The sequence below is a fragment of the Lupinus angustifolius genome, unplaced genomic scaffold (genome assembly GCF_001865875.1).
Source record: "Lupinus angustifolius cultivar Tanjil unplaced genomic scaffold, LupAngTanjil_v1.0 Scaffold_41_19, whole genome shotgun sequence".
NCBI classification, from domain to species: Eukaryota; Viridiplantae; Streptophyta; class Magnoliopsida; order Fabales; family Fabaceae; genus Lupinus; species Lupinus angustifolius.
Genome location: NW_017721386.1, coordinates 33,310 through 51,862, shown reverse-complemented (window position 1 = coordinate 51,862; position 18,553 = coordinate 33,310). Strand labels below are relative to the sequence as shown.

At 30.6% G+C, this 18,553-nt stretch overlaps 1 protein-coding gene across 1 annotated transcript; it reads left to right on the top strand.

Annotated features, from left to right (window-relative positions):
• Positions 1-2,777: 2,777 nt before the first annotated feature.
• Positions 2,778-10,157, top strand: LOC109338766 (fasciclin-like arabinogalactan protein 4). The gene is made up of 2 exons (XM_019576071.1): positions 2,778-3,221; positions 9,924-10,157. Exons 1-2 carry the CDS (start codon positions 2,824-2,826, stop codon positions 10,069-10,071), a joined length of 546 nt encoding a protein of 181 aa, XP_019431616.1. The 5' UTR covers positions 2,778-2,823; the 3' UTR covers positions 10,072-10,157.
• Positions 10,158-18,553: the final 8,396 nt, after the last annotated feature.

The window sequence follows — 18,553 nt, the reverse complement described above, 5'->3', positions numbered from 1 at the left end:
AATGGGCCACTAAACTCATTAGATTTGATTATGAGATTAAGTACGGGACTGGTACCTCTAATCGGGTGGCAGACGTGCTAAGCAGATGCCATAGTGAAAAGCCAGTAATATTTTTAGCATTGTCATCCCCATTCCATAAATACTGGACAGGTTGAGGACCTACTATACAACTCCTGCAGGGAAACAATTGCTCACAAAATGTCAATGCAGTTTTCCAGGCAAAACAAATTTTCATTACTCACAAGATCTTTTATTCTTTAGAAATCGGATTTACATACCTGATTTCCAGAACTTGCGAACAACTTTGATTAAGGAGTTTCATGAATCCTCTATTGCTGGACATTCAGGTTGGAAGTCATCTTTTGCTCGGCTAACTGCCTCTTGCCACTGGCCAGGCGTTGCTAGGGACCTCAAAATGTTCATCCGCCATTGTACAACCTGCCAATATAATAAATACATACCATAAAGGAGTCAGGGATTACTTCAGCCACAACAGAGTCAGAGATAATAATAGTGTGAAAGCCGTCGTTGACATCGGTCCTTAAAGGGGCGGCAATGTTAGGAGTCTCACATTGAGTAGAATAGTAAACTCAATGTGGTACTTAAGTCATGAGGCTCTCCCACCTAATAGACTAGTCTTTTGGTTTGGTTTCTCCTCATGAGCTTAAATCCTAACAGTAGCTATGGAATGTATGCGACTTTATTTTTTTTTAATGCGTGAAACTATTTGAAAATATGTTTTGGATTGCTTGAGTCTATCTAATAAATGACGTATTTTAAATGTTTGAAGAGGGATGAAATTATTTATTTACGTTTTCTTTTTATGATAACGAGCATGGAGATTTATTGCAATGAGTGCAATGATGTGATGGGTTAGCGAGTTAGAATGTATGATGTGGTAATACATGAAATACAATGTTTGAATGATTTATTTTCTTTTTGATGAATACATGAATGAATAGCTACATGAATATAAGATTAATTTATTTTCCTTTTAAAAGCTTGTATGCATGAATGAATGCACAAGTCAATGAATTTTTAAATGATATTTTTTTTTAATGCATGGACGAATGAACAAGTGAATGAATGTTTTTAATGATATACTTTTTCTTTTGAGTTAAGGTGTGCATGGATTGAGTGCATGATAATGCAAAATGCATATCCTTAGGATTAGTTTGAGAGTTGAATTTTGGAGGGGGAGGAAGGGAAAGGGAAGGCTTGGGAGCCATGAAATACACTTGTGAGATAACTCCCAAGCTTTCTCTTTCCCTTCCTTCCCCTCCAAAATCCAACTCCCAAACAAACCCTTAGGACAATGGATTCTATCTTCAGATTGTTTAGCCATCACTATAACATATGGACTATCATGATGGGTGAAAACCATCATACAATTCAAATAACCTTGGGCAAAGATGAGTTGCCACAAGTTTTTAATGAGGAAAATATACCAACCACTTGTTAAATTAAACTTTTAATTATTAAAATAAAATGTAAAGAAAATATATTTTATTATTTTGTATGATAAGACTTCATATTGTTTCTATTTATCTCTAAGTGTAGTAAAGAAATAAAGACTACATAGAAAACTATTAATAGGTTGATTTGATTTTAATTAATGAATTAATTTGATTTGAAAGAAAATAAGTAGATCATAGATCACCTACCTAATTTAAGATATTGCAGAAGTAATAGTAATGACCACGCGTCCATGCCCCTTCACAACCTGAATATAACGAAAGAAGACGATGCTAATTACAATCATTCTTCCAATCCCAAAGACATTTGCAATATTAATGATCCCAACCACATCAACCCGAAGCAGAAAAAGATAAGGCACTAGAGGTGACATTCCTTTTAAGCCCCAAATTAATTGAAACAATAATTGATTTCATCGATACAAAATAATTTATTTATACTTAATAGTAGTCTAAGTAACTTTGAAAAAGTACTATTGAGTAGTCGATAATAAAAAGTAATTTTTAAATCAAGAAAAAGTAATTTTAAAAATAATTATGGAAAAAGTGTAAGCAAAAGAAACATAATTGTCCATGAATCGTGCACTTTTCCCAAGAGATGGTACATGCAATATAAATAATTGTGACTATTTTTCAACTCAAACTAAAAGGAAAAAAAGACATTTTAATGTTATTCTTTTTTAAATATTTAATTATTTGGATAAAAATATTTTAATAATAATAATATTATTAGCAATTACGGTTATTACTAAAAAAATAAGAAACCGAACAAATAGAGAAAAGGCGGAAAACAACAATAGAATAGATGTTCTTTTGAAATTATACTTCATACTAGTGTGTATAGGCACTTCGTGCCTGCCGACGAATATTGTGTGATACTACATATTCAATTTTATATATTTCATTTTTTTTGAATTAGAATGTATTTGTTGTGTTCGGTGTACTTTCTATTATATTTTTTGTGTTTATGATAATGTTTAATTTAAGGTGATATATCAAACTACTAATGCATTTTTTAATAATATCACAATTCATTTTTATATTTTTATCAAAAAATTATAATATCATATACAAAAAAATTTATATAATTTTCTAAAATAAAATATATAAAAATTTGATATTTAATACTAAAAAATAAAAATGCGAATCGGCATATATAAAGTGACTGCGGACACACTAATAGTAATAAAAAAGATATTATATTTGGTCAATTGTTATCATAAATCCCTTGACCTTACGTACACAAAGCCAAATTATGAACATATAAATAGCATAATAGATTAACAATAATGATATCAAATATCAAAGAATATATTAAACCTCATTAATACTTACAACTACTTAGATAATGGGTTCTTGTTCTAATCTCCATATCACCCTATTCACCACATTCATCTATTTCCAACTCCTCTCCCTACAACTAACTCAATCCGTAGACATAATAAAAGTCCTAACGGACAACCACGATTTCAATATCCTTACATCATTGCTATCAGCTTCCGGCGTTATTCAAGATTTCAATAACGCCCAAGGCAATGTAGGAGTCACCATTTTTGCTCCTACCGATGCTGATTTCGCCAAACTATCACAATCCGGAAGATTCCAGTCCCTAGGTGCGCAACAGAAAGCCTTGGTATTAAAATTTCACGGTATACACTCATACTATCCTCAAGGTATATTGAAAACGTTGGTGAACCCGTTTCAACCCACGTTTGCCACAGAGGCAACTAGTGCTGGAAGTTACAGGTTCAGTTTGTCAAATTTCAGAGGCAATGTTGTTATTCGAACTGGGGTTGGCAATGGCTCCGTGGTGTTGAAGACCATTTATGATCAGAAACCAGTAGCCATTTATTCTGTTTCAGATGTTTTGTTGCCTAGAGAGTTATTCCTGTAGAATCTAATTGTGTGCACCGAAACAGTGGTTTCGAAATATGAAATAATGTTAAGATATGAGGTATTTTAATTAAACTGCATATTTTATACTGTGATCAACCCTACATATTTATAAGTTATTAATGAAAATCACAAATCATGATGACTAATTTAAAAAAAACCTGAATATGAAGAGTAGTTTGATGGTTCAAACATTTGTTAGAAGGTGCATTTGTTGGGAGGGGCAACATACATGCCGAAAGAGATTAGTTCTTTATCTTAAAGCAATGTTATTAAAACTGTACTGGTTATCAAACCGGTCAGGGTACTGGTATAATGATATAGTGGTTCAACGGTGGTTCAGTAATTGAACCGTATGCCGGTTAAACTGGTTAAACCGGACATACCTGCTAATATTTATATATATGTAAACCTATAACCAAAAAGTTTCAAATATGTAGATATTTAAATTTATAATCTATCTATCTATTAACAATATAATAAAAAAAACTCATTGTTGCCACATGTCACATTCTCCTCACATTTTCCCCTTCATGTCACATGTCACCTCACATTTTCCACTCCTAAAATGTTCTATGTTATTAATTAATAAATAAATAAAAACTCATTCATGTTACATGTCATTTCCTCCTTACATTTTCCCCTTCATGCCACATGTCACTTCATTCTCACATTTTTTCCCTCCTAAAATATTCTATGTTACTACTATGTACATTCTCACATTATCCTTACTTTTTATATAATTTATATGTTAATAATTTAATACTAATTAGCGTTTGATTTTTGTTATGTTAAAATGCAATAGACACTGAACATTAGATGAGATTGAAATCATTTTTTACATCCAAACTATTTCTTTACATTAATTTATGTATATGTTTACCATTAATCTAAGAGTAATTGTATTTTTCACCTCATCAAAGTTTTGTGACACTTTTCCCACTGAATTTTAATATTTCAAATTCTTTAAATTTTAAATTTTCTCTATTATAATTAAAAAAAATCTAATTCTAAATTGAAGTTTTTTATAACTTTTAAATATATTCATAATAAAAAACCCATATAGTATAACGATTTGATATCCATTTTTATTAAAAAAATCGTATTTAAAATTGAAAAAATCATTTCATTTTCTATAAATTTTAAAATATTTATTTTAATAAAAATAATATGGTATCGTGTTTCAGATTTTCAGTTTGCTATTTCCATTAGAAAATTCAAATTAAAAATTGTCATTTATTTTCTTTATGTGTTTGAACATGCAAATATACAGGTAAGATGTGTATTCTTAATAATGTAAATGTATGAGTAATATGTGTGTTTTAACTATGCGAATGCATGAGTAACATGTGTTTTCTTAGTAATGCGAATGTACAGATAACATGTGTGTTTTTAGCCATGCGAATGTACGGGTCACATGTGTGTTCTTAACAATACGAATGCACGAATGACATGTGTTTCTTAACCATATAAATGTATATGTAATATGTGTTATTAATCTTGCAGCAAAGAAGTATTGTCCCTGCTGATGCACGGGTAACTTGCTAGTTCATATTCATAATCTACTCCAAATTCACATAAGCAAACAACCTTAAGTCTTTAGCAAATTCAAAATCTAAAGTGCAAAACATATATCAATCCAAAAATATCACTTAACAAATGCAAAATATAAATAAATAACACAAGTTCACAACTCCGACTACAAAACATATAAATTTGGAGTTTCAACATTTAACACCAAGGAGTCAAAGTTGTCTCATATTGAGGTTTCATTTCTTCATCATTTGAGCCTAAAGCTTGACCCACATTGTCTACATTCAGGTTCACATTCTACATAGGGTTGAGTTTTGCATCATCATTGTCATCTTCTTCTTCTAAGTATAATTGATTCACAACAATGTCATTTTTCATACAAGTTAGCAATTATTTAAAATGGACATTTAATCACCAGAAAATAAAAAAACATATCATTGTCATCAAGTGATAGTTGCATGGAAATAATTGCAAGGTCATTTCGTAAAGCCTCAACTTCTTCAACAATGAGGAATGGTGGTGACTCCTCCAATATAAAATGTGAATGATCCTCAATTGTTTCTAAGTTTAATGAGTCATAATTATGATGTCTCAAGTGACTCCTACATTTATTGATTTCATCATATACAAACATAAATATATGCTATATAGAATATATAAAGAAAGACAACCAATGTCGTCTTTTGAATAAAATGGTAATACATTTGTTGTAGCCTCAAGTTGTAATGAACAAAAAAAAAGATCATTAAGTTTTTTATGCTCCAACCTATTTCTTTTATTGGTATGAATATTTTCAAATATACTTCAATTCCGCTTACAGCCGGAAGCACTACATGTTTGACTTAGAATGTTAATTGCCTACCTTTGCAGATTTGGTGTACGACATCCATAAGTTTTCCACCATTGATCTGAAACATTGCATGAAATCTAACTTAACATCTTATTTAATATTAAACATTTAACTATTTAGGACAATTAATAATAAACATTAAAGATAATTACCGAATATGAAAGACTAATTATATCTGACATCACTTTACTTCGTTCACGTATCGCAGCTGGTCTTCTAAAATCTAGCTCATCATCTTTATATATCCTCATCTCACTAGTTAACTTATCTAGCAAATAAGGATCTCCATGAGCATGCTTCTCAAAAACATCCAAAAGGGCGGATGTTTTGAACTTATATTTTTTCAAATTCTTCAACATTGAAGAAACATTGTGGGTTGAGCCAATATCCAGCAGCATGGAGATTTCTTTTTAATTGCAAGTCCCACCGACTATCCATAATTTCCAAATAAGGCTTTATTTTGGTCTTGTTTCTTTGAAATCTCCTCTCCATCACATGTCTAGCTTTAAAAAATGCTTGATAAAGAAAATCCATCCCAGTCTTGGTTGAGCATCACTAGGGCAGGGTGGGGGCAGCCCCCTCCCCCCTCTTAATTTCTTAAAGTATTATTTTTAATTTTATACTTATGGAAGCATATTTAGTGTCCCGCCAAGTGTGTCGTTCCATGTGTCACATACTATGATTGACTAGAACAACACACACACACTCCTTTAACCTACACCAAATCGATAACTTTGTGGAGATATTCGTTGCTTTAACTTGTGCGGTCCTTCTAAAAATTATACATAATAGATTAAGTTCTCTTACACATGTAGATATTGATGTTACTTATAATAAAACGAATTCTTTGAGTTCGTAATGATTTTATACTTATGAAAGAGATTATTATGGATTGATGATATATCCTAAGGATGCATACAAATTATTTAATATTGATAATATATATTTTTGTCTTAAACATCTATCCTATTGAGTTCAATGAGCAAGAGAAAATTAGTTTTAGAAGTTAATTTCAACATTTTATTCTTGATGTCGTTAGTCATTCAAGTTTGAAAAACTTTCAACCATATGCCTTAAGTCATATCTTGTTTGACCGAATAATTCGTCTTATCTTGACTATTATTGATCACCTATTACATAAATATCATTTCCTACAATAAAGACAACAAAACAAAATTATGTAATAAGATAGAAGATGAATTGCTTACAGATAATATAGTCGTTTATTTTGAAAAAGAAATCACTGAAAATTTGATATCTGATCCAATCATGTATGTTTCTTTATATTTTTTGTTACTCAATTATTTTTAGTTATAAATTATAATTAAATATTATTGTCCCCAAAGTTTAGATCAAGATATGCTACTACTTATCCGAAAGAGATGGCAGTTATAGTCCAAATGATCACAATCATTTCTGAACTCGAGCTAAAAGGAAAGAAGGATCTTTTAATGTTATTTTTATTTTAAATATTTAATTATTTAGATAAAAATAGCTTAATAATAATAATTTTATTATTAGAAATTACTGATATTACTAGAAAATAAGAAAACAAGAAACAAATAAATAATATAAGATGTTTATTAAAAATAGTAGTAAAGAAGGTAGGATATTATAGAGAAAAACTTGTCTCAAGATATATACAACACGTCATATTTAGAAACAAATATATTTATGTTTTTTGATGCTATTGTTTATGATTATAAATAAAATTAAATTTTTAATGTGTTATCAATATTTTCTTGGTTGTCTCTACATACAAACGTCTTCACAAAGTCTTTCTATGTTTTCTTTGGTTAATTGTTTTCACAAATCCCTTGACCTTATGTGGTATAAACAGGAAAATGAGGTAGAGACCGCTCAATAAATGAAATACCTAAGGATTTTGTTTTCCTTTGAGTTAGTTGAAAATTATTTAATTTGAGTTATGAGGTTACGAATACAAGGCAAAGTGAAAACTATGAATATATAAGTAACATAATAGATTAAAAATAATAAAATCAAATATAAATCAAGATATAACGAAATAAATTAAGAGAAAAGAAGCATAATTTTTGATAAATCGTGCACTTATCCCAAAAAGATGACACATGTATATAAATGATTCCGATCATTTCTTAACTTGAGCTAAAAGAAAATAAAGATATTTTATTTTAATTATTCGGATAAAAATATTTTAATAAAATTACTATCATTATTATTAACAATTATTGTTATTACTAACAAATAGGAAAACGAACAAAGGAAAAAAAATAATAGCATAAGATGTTTATTAAAAGTAGTAGTAAAGAAGGAAGGATGTTGCATAATAGATTAAAAATAATGAAATCAAATACAAAGCAATATGTTAAGAAACAAATTATGAGAAAAGAAGCATCATTTTTTGTGAATCATGCACTTATCCCAAGAGGTGGAGCATCACGTGGGCAAGTGGGGCAACAACCCCTGAATTTCTTTTTTAATTTCTTAAAATATTCTGTTTTCTTTTTTACTTATGTGAGTACATGTTGTATCTCACGAATTGAATCGTTCTATGTGTCATATATTATGATTGGTTAGAATAACATACATATTCTTTTTACCTACACTAAAATGATAAGTTTATGGATACTCGTTGGAGTTTATGTATTTCTTTAATTGATAGCTTGATAAATAAATAGAGTTTAATGTGTCTGATCCTTCTAAAAATTATACATAATCGATTAAGTTCTCTTATACATGTGGGTATTGATATTGCTTATAATAATATGGACTGTTTGAGTTCCTAATGATTTTATGATGAAAGAAATTATGTATATATTGATAATATATATCATAATGATGCTTACAAGTTATATATTAATATTGATAATATATGTATTTTTGACCAAAACATCTATCTTGTCAATTTCAACGAGGAAGAGAAAATTAGTTTTAGATATCAATTTCAACATTTTATTGTTGTTGTCATTAGTCATTTAGTTTTGAAAAACTTTCAACTATATCTCATTAGTCATATCTTGTTTGACCGAATAATTTGTCTTGTTTTAACTATTGTGGATCACCTACTACATAAATATCATTTTTACGATGAAGACAACAAAACAAAATTATATAGTAAGATTGAAGGTGAATTGCTTGCAGACAACATAGTAATTTATATTTAAAAAAAATAACTGATAATTTTATATCTGAACCAATCATGTATGTTTCTTTATATTTTTTGTTACTCAGTTATTTTTAGTTATAAATTATAATTAAATATTGTTGCCCCCAATTGTTTAGATCAAGATCCACCATTACTTATCCCAAAGAGGTGACACATGCAGTATAAATGATTGGGATAATTTGTCAACCCGAGCTAAAAGGAAAAAAGTATATTTTAATGTTAGTTTTATTTTAAATATTTACTGTTATTACTAAAAAAAATTAGAAAACGAACTAAGGAAATAAAATAATAGTATAGGATGTTTATTAAACATAGTAGTAAAGAAGGAAGAGTAAGTAAAGACATATACAGATGTCATATTTAGGAGAAATATATTTATGATTTTTAATAATATTTATGGTTAAATTGTTACTAAAATTAAATTTTTAATATTTTATTAATATTTTATTAGTTATCTGTACCCATACTCTTCACATATGTTTTTCTCTATCTTATTTGGTCAATTATTATCACAAATCCCATGAGCTTATGTGGTAAAGCCAAACAATGAACATATAAATAGCATAATAGATTGAAAATAATGAAATCAAATACAAAACAATATATTACTTGCAACTACGTAAATAATGGGTTCTTGTTCCAATCTCCGTATCACCTTATTCACCACATTCATCTTTTTCCAGCTCCTCTCCCTACAACCAACCCTATCCATAGACATAACAAAAGTCCTAATGGACAACCACTATTACAACGTGTTTGCATCATTGCTATCAGTTCCTGGCGTTATTGAAGTTTTCAATAACGCCCAAGGCGGCGCAGGAATCACCATTTTCGTCCCTAGCGATGCCTCTTTCAGAAGACTACCACAATCCCTAAAAATCGAGACCCTACCTGCGGACAAGAGAGGTTTGGTAATCAAATTTCACGCTATACACTCATACTATGCTCAAAATATATTGAAAGTTTTGGTGAACAATTTTCAACCCACGCTTGCAACAGAGGCAACTAGTGCTACAAGTTTCAGGTTCAGTTTGTCACAATTCCAAGGCAAAGCTGGTATTCAAACTGGGATTGGCAATCGCTCCGTGGTGTTGAACACCATTTATGATCAGAAACCAGTCGCCATTTACTCTGTTTCAGATGTTTTGCTGCCTAAAGAGATATTCCAGTAGAATCTAATTGTATGCACTGAAACAGTGGTTTCAAAATTAGAAATAATATTGAAATATGAAACAATATTGAAATATGAAATAATGTTGAAATTTGAAGTATTTTAATTAAAATACATATTTTATAATGTGATCAAACCCAATTTAAGGATTACTTAACATGTGTGTGATATCCTAAAGTAACAATAAAATTGGAAGAAAGTGTGTATTAAAAAAATGAATTGAAAAAGAAAATTGACAATAAGGTAGTTTAGTTTTAAGAAATATTTTCTATTTCTATTTCATATTTTCATTTTCAAAAAACAATTTTCATTTTTATCTCTTCATTTCCTCAAAACATGTTTGTTATTATCATTTTCAATTTCAAATTCATTCACTTCAAATTCCACAAATCAAAACAATTATCCTTTGCAATTAATTCAATTCTAAACTTTAATGATTAAGGTAATAAAGCCAATGATTTCATAGGATATCTTCATATTTGTTAATTTCATTTTCTTTCCCAACATATTTTATCTTAATAACATATTGAACACCTTTAATGACTAAGCTTGGTCATTAGCTACCACATAGACATACGTAAGGTCATAATGAGAATCATGAAATTGTAGGTGTTCTCTAAAAAAGTTAAAATAAATTAGTAATATACGTGTGCTCGATCTATTATTTAATTAAGGTTGTAGTAACTTTAAGGAGCGTCATTTTTCAACTCAAAATCATATATTATCTTACCATCATTACATTATTTCAACAATATCATAAGAGGGGTGAAGCAAAGTTGTTATATTGAGAGATAAAAAATAAATTCTACTATGAAGATGTGTGGTGGTCTGAATGAGAGAGACAATCATCGATTGATTTTGCCATTATGTTGATTAGAGAAGAGAGTAATTACAAAATATACTCTCATCGTTTCACAATTTTTATATTTAAGGTTACACAAATGATTTAAGAAATTATTAAATGATATATATATTTGATACAATTTGACTAAATAGCCATATTTATTGCACATTCAAAACTGAATTAATATTAAAATTGAAGAGGAGTGTGAATTAAATATGGCTAATTTTATTATTAATTCAGTATTGAATGTGAAATAAATATGGCTATTGAGTCAAATTGTATTAAACCATCAACTTGCGTTGGTTCAAGTAGTACATGTTTGATTCCCTTTAAGCAAGAACCCGGGTTCGAGTCTTGTGGGAAACCAAAAAAAAATTGTATTAAACCTATATATCATTTAATAATTTCTTAAACAATATGCATAACCTCAAATATACAAATTGTGAAACGATGAGAGTATATTTTTTAATTACTCTCTTCACTTATCAACATAACGGCAAAATCAATGGATGATTGTCTCTTTCGTCCAGACCACCACATATCTTCATAATACAATTTATTTCTTTATCTCTCAACATAACTTTGCTTCGACTCTCTTATGATATTGTTGAAATAGGATAATGATGGGTAAGATAATATATGATTTTTGGTTGAAAATTGACGTTCCTTAAAGTTAATGCAACCTTGATTAAATAATAAAGCACATGTATGTTAGTAATTTATTTTAACTTTGTTGGAGAGCTCCTACAATTGCATGATTCTTATTATGACCTTACACATGTCTGTGGTAGCTAATGAATAATGATCAAGCCTATTATTAATATAAAATATGTTGGAAAATAAAATGAAATTATCAAATATAAAGACATCATATAAAATCATTAGTTTGACTACCTTAATTATTAAAGTTTAGAATTGAATTAATTGTAAGGGTAATTGTTTTAATTTGTGAAGTTTGAAGTGAATGATTTTGAAAATGAAAATGAAAATGAAAATGATAATAACAAACATGTTTAGAGGAAATGAAAAGATGAAAATAAAAAATGTTTTTTGAAAATGAAAATAGGAAATAGAAATAGAAAAAATTTCTTAAAACCAAACACACTATTATTAATGAAAATTATAAATCATGATGACCAAATTTAATTAAAGTTAAAAAATCCCATAATATGAATAGTAGTTTGGCTAAAATTCTTTTTCTTCATTTATCTTTGTTTTAGGTTTTAAATTAACTATAGATAATGATTGCTTATTTGTGTTTAATTTGAAAGTTTTACCAAAATCCGAATATTTTATCTCCTACGTACCACCATAATAGAATCCCTCTTTCCATGGTAAAATTAGCCAGGTTGTGAACCATAATTGGAAAATTATATTCTCGGGGTACTTTATGAAAATATTAGGTCTAGTTTTAGGGGAAGTTATGTTTTTCGTGCACGACTTTCATTTTTTATTTTGCATCTTTGAAATTGTGGATGTGAACCACATTTTACATAGAATCGTACCTTGAGTTTACAAGTTCAGTAAAGTTTGTACTTCACAACCAATTTCACTTTTTTTTTATAAAATCGTGCACCAAAACAACAATTTCACTTTTTTTTATAAAATCGTGAACCAAAACAACAATTTCACTTTTTTTTTTATAAAATCGTGAACCAAAACAAGAAATTGTGAAATTTTTCACAATTTCACTTTCAAATTTTTTCACAATTTCACTTTCAAATTTTTTCACTTTCAAATTTTTATGTTAATAGAAAATAGTATTGACTACTTCTAATTTTTTATATTTAATTAAATTGTGAAACAAAATCACGGTTTGTGTAAGGCTTATAAATGTAAAGTTCTCATGCCTAACATCCACAATTTTTTCTTAATCGTTTATCTTATCCCATAGTCTTATTCTAAGCACTCCCCTCATTGCTTGATAATAACCATCTATATTGAACATCTCAAACAAAAATATATTAGAGAGAAACATTACTCGTAAAGAAAATATGTTGCCGATCAATCATAAACATTTTTATCTATTTTCATTTGTTTTCTTCCATATTCATTGGTTTTATTCTTCTAACACATAAGGTAACTCTATTATGTAGACTTATAAATTTATATTTTCATTACATTACTTATTAATAAGTCTTATTGATGTAGATGATTACTATAAGATATATTGTTAACAATTTTAGTGCTGAGGAGGACATTAATCTATATGATGATGATGAGGAGGTCGATTTTATCATCGATGAATCTGGTAGTATAACATATGCTACTCCATAATCTTTTTTCCGTAACATTAATTTAGAGCCTGGTCGTGATTGTAGATATGGAACAAACGGTGCAATGAATAATGATAATAATTTGTTTCTTGAGATGCAATTTGAATCTAAGTAAACAATAATAAACGCAACTAAAGAATTTTACATTAACAATACATTTTACTTTGTTTTGTATGGTGTATGCCAAATAGATATGTTGGTCAGTGCAAACATTTTGGTATATTCTATGAATGGCGAACTCGTGCAGCTCTTAATGTAAAACGTAATATTTAGGAGTTTAAGAAAATTAATGGAATACATATGTTCAGAAAATCATGGTATACCTATAAAGACACTAGTGAAGGAAGTTGTTACTCGTTTTGGCTGTATAGTGACATATTGAATGGCATCTAGTGCAAAGTAAATAGAAATAATTCAAATTTATGATGATTGGGAGAGACCATACAACCAGTTACCACGATCGATAAACATCATCCAAAGTTTGCATTTTGTACAAATGTTAGACATCAAGTATCTCGTCATTTTGTATATGGTATTGAAGCCCCTATCATGTTCATTCTTGATTGTGTTATGAGATTTCAAGCCATGTATTGAAGGGTTTTCATATTATAAACCAATTCTACAAGTAAATGAGACATTCTTGACTAGGAAATACACTAGAAAGATGCTAATAGCTAGTTCATGGGATGATAACAAACATGTATTTCCAATTGTATTTGCCATTGTTGAAGGAGAGACCAAATAAGCACTAGTGTGGTTCTTCTACAATCTTCGAATATACATTAATCCACAATGAAGCATATCTATAATATTGGATATGGGCACATGCCTGTTGGTTGAACCTCAAATGGAGCATATAAAATACCCTAATTCATAATCAATTTATTGTATTCTTCATCTTGTGAGAAATTTTCGAGATTCTCATCTAAAACATAATGTCATACAAATGAGTATGTTCTTGTTATAATTTTAAAAAAAATCTATATATTGTGCTTTATATTAATATGTATCTTTTATTTCCTATTTTTTTAGGATATGAGTTGATGCAACCACATTTTAGGCGAATATTAAGTGCATTGTGTCAAAAATATATGAGGGCTAGAGTATGGTTGGACCATATCCTTAAAGAAAAGTGGAACCAAGCATATGATGAACAAAGGCCAATACATTCAAATGACCACCAATCTTGCATAATGCCTTAATAGTTTCACGAAAGGATCTAGAACTTTATCTATCACTATGCTTGTGAAAGCAACATATTACATATTAAATTCATAGTTTAATAACCATGGAAATGAAATAATTATGATGATAAAGGAATGACATATATATTGTTAAGAGTTGACAAAGGTGATGAAATAAAATCAGCATAAAGATACGTGTCAACTTAATCGTAGTTTTTCATGAGAGACAAAGATCTCCGAGGTTGAAGTTGTTTCTTGATCTGGTGGATGACATGTGAAAGTGTATACTGTCAAACTAACAGACAGTTGGTGTGATTGTAAAGAATTTTTATCATTAAGATCATTATGTTCTCATTTCATTGAAACATACGCATCATAGTATTTAGATTTTGGGCAATATATTTCTACAATTTATCGAGTATATAATCATTTAAAAGTGCATGGACATGAGTTTCAACCACTTGGAAAAGAAGAATATTCGCCTCCTTATTCATGTCCAACCTTCATTCCAAATCTTGTTATGCGTAGGAAAAATGGAAGACCAAGAACTAAATGGGTACAAATGAGATGGATGAAGTTCAATATGAGCTGATTAAAAAGTGTGGATGTAATGCCCTGAAAATCACTTCATAAATAATGTAATTAACCTCTTAGAAAAATGAGTAATTTTTTTATTTTATGTAATATGTAAATCACAAATGGTTTTTCTTATATCCATTCATTTTTCAAGACGTCATATTTTTATAAACTGCAGAAAGTAAATAACTGATACCTAATGGTAATTGAAAATGGTACAACACTTTTCTGAATGCTTTTCATAATAAAAGACTTGACCCTGCAACACACACAACAAGGTATTGCTAGGTCCAATATAATGTGGTTACAAAATACATGGCAAAATCTAGTCATCGCCTAAACTGAAAACTCTATAGTAAAAATAAGTACAAAATAAGCTGAGGGCATCAACATTAGAAAAGTATCCTACACAAGTATCCATATTCCAAAAAGCAAAAGACGAGAAGCAACTCCTAGCGGCTAGCTCCGAGACTAGCGGGGGTACTAGAGCCCTTGCTCGGATCCTCCTGCAGCTCTGAGTCCGATGAGAGGTCTACTACCTCCACATAGTCCTCTATGTAGACTAACTCCACACAGTCGTCATCGTCAACATCCATCTCCTCCACTGTGTCAAAGTCAGAACATAGAGTCCTAATAATCGCCCTATCAAATGCCAGCTCCTCTGGCAGGACACTTAGATCATCCCTCCTTGATCGCATAGAGCTCGCCTCATCCTAAAAACTCATCCTTCTCCATGACGGTCATGCAACATTGCTGACCCTGACGGTCATGCAACATTGCTGGCCCTGACGGCCTCTTCAGAATATTCCAATGATTGTCTCCCTCTTCCCAGAGTTGGGGAAGAATGGTCATCACAAGGTCCCTCAGAGAACCGAGGTCTGACAACAGCTGGTCTACACGGAGTCACAGACTGAGTATATGGATCAGCGGGTATGAGCCTCCTTCCCGGTAAGGTGAAGGAAGTCTCTCTGACACCATGGTGTACTAGAAAGCGCATAATGGAGCCATCACACACGAGCTCTAACTCTAGGTCACAAGGGCCGATGTAGGTGTATCGCTCTTCATCAACTCTCCAAGTCCCCTCCTGGGACATCGTCAATCGGTAATTCCAAATCATTGTTGATCGGTCCATCTGGACAATGATGTATGCAAGTATACTATAAAGAAAGAGAGGGAGTAAAACATCTAATGAATACTCTTCATTGACGTCATGAAATCACATAGAATATCACACAAGACAGAAAAACAAATACAAATATAACATGTTATCATATACATATGTGCCAATGATGAATGATGCTTGTAAGTCAGGATTTTGGAATAAATATCCACGAGTACAATAAATTATTCGGAAATAACCTCCCAATAAACAATTGGTTCATCCATCCTTATGCCAATATCCTCCCAATAAATTATTCAGAAATAACCGAGAGTACAGGTCCCATAACAAGCTAATTTGAATGCACCAAATTCATTCCTCGCAAAGATATGTGATCGATCTTGTCCAATGGAACTGTCCATTTTAGGACACTGTTGTATCAAAAACTTCCCTGGCATCCCTCTCATTGATCCTGATTGCAAAGAGGGTTTGTCAGAGATTGTCTAGTTGGCATTGTGAGAACTGTCTGATCCGACAGAATACCTCATCCAAGAATACAGGGGACTCGTCTCACCTAGACCCTCCCTCAAGGCTTTGCTGACATATCACTACCATCACCGACCCTCTCAACATCTCGGGGCTCGTTTGTCTCCTGAAATTTTACTCTCCACTACTTCATTATTCACAATGAATATGCACACTAACCGAAGTTAGTAGATTAAATCTTTTAATCATTCTTTTATAATGATCGACCCAACCTAAGACATCTCCATCGGAAATACTTCTAGTGGGACCTGATCTTAACATTTTATGCAAAATAAAAAAACTTTATCTCTACTACGAACCATCGCTGAATAACCCTAGACGACCCAATAACCAAGCCTCTTATAGTTAGACGATCTCGCTGTGTGGGAATAACATAACAGTTTCGGGCCTCGCCCTTAAAGATGTAATTTTTAGCACTTATTACTTTGGTGATGATAAATTTCTTGTACAAACTCCAAATAATCTAGTGTAATTGTTCTTTCTTACGAAGTTTGCATATTTGAGGTACATTATCCCCAATTAAGGAGTTTTATAGGTTTCATTGAAGACGAATGGGATTGAGGAAACTAGAATTAGAAGAAAAATGAAACCTTGATAGAAAGGTTATCATTAGACTCTCACCCAAGCGAGAGCTAACGATCAAGCGATAAAACAAGTCAATCCTCCTAGAGACCTCTCGCCCAAGCAATAAAAATAAGCCAATCCTCTTGGAGACCTCTCGCTCAAGTGAGATCTAGCGCTCAAGCGATAAAAGCAAGCCAATTCTCCAGGAGACCTATCGCCCAAGCGAGAGCTGGAGCTTAAGCGATACAAGCTTGAAAACAAGCTAATTCTCCTATCTTAAGGAAATGTTTCCTCACACAAGTTCTCACCCATACTAAGGGGATTCCTAGATTTCTAGATCATTTCCCTATTGTTAGAACATGTTTTTTGGTGTTAAGATCAAACAAATAGTTCATACATATAAGCAACTAGAACAATTATTTGAGTAATGTTCATCCATGGATAACCATAGCAATACTCCACACATAGACATAACTTATATGACATGGCTTAAGAAACAACATGTACTTAATCCAAACAAACATACAATTGATTAAGTATAGGATTTCTTAATACCCAAGACAACTCCTAAATTTGTGGGGGGTTTAGGAGATCCTGATGTCATATCCTAACACCACTGTGTCACATTGTTTTCTCCCTCACTTGAGTGTTTCGTGCAAATTGTTTCCTCGGCTTCAGGTGAAAGTAAGGTGTTCGGTCTCGTCTCAAAATCTTCATCATGACAACAACCAATGTAAATACTAATTAGACTTGATAATTACAATTCTTACATAGTGACACTTTATGCAAAACATAACTTTTAATCTAATAAAGACGTAATCACTTTCATCTATCTGATTCAAGATTAAATATTCTTGAGTCATCCTTTATCATGAAAAGTCTTAACAAAACAACACTTTAAAATAATACTTTAACAAAACTTGTACTTTTGAAGTAAGACTTTCTTACTAAGATCAACATCTTAAAGTAAGATTATTAATTTAAACTTACCATTTTAAGGTAAGCCAACTTAAATAAAAATTAACACTTTAATTAAGACTTTTTAAGTCTCACTTACCACTTCAACGTAAGCTAACTTAGCCAAAGTCAACACTTTTAAAGTAGGTTTATCTTAACAACGTCCACACTTTAACTAATTTACTATCCAAGACTTCATAACACTTTAAATTTTTAAAGTCAAGACTTTAATAAGTCATATTTTATCCCAAATCATTACTTTAACTTGGAAATCAAAGGATAACATTTACTAATTAAACTCTTAACACATAATACTTTAAAACAACATTTTTTTCAACAGAAACTCATCATTTTCCTTAATATGGTTGACAACTTCACCAATGTGCCCAAGGGGTGTCATCCAACAACATTTCATTCTAAGTAACCAGATGGCTTTT

Excerpts from the sequence above, each read along its gene's own strand:
- LOC109338766 (XM_019576071.1), top strand. The coding sequence starts at position 2,824 with ATGGGTTCTTGTTCTAATCTCCATATCACCCTATTCACCACATTCATC. Across the intron at positions 3,222-9,923 it reads ACTAGTGCTGGAAGTTACAG|GTTCAGTTTGTCACAATTCC; the intron begins GTTCAGTTTGTC and ends TACAAGTTTCAG.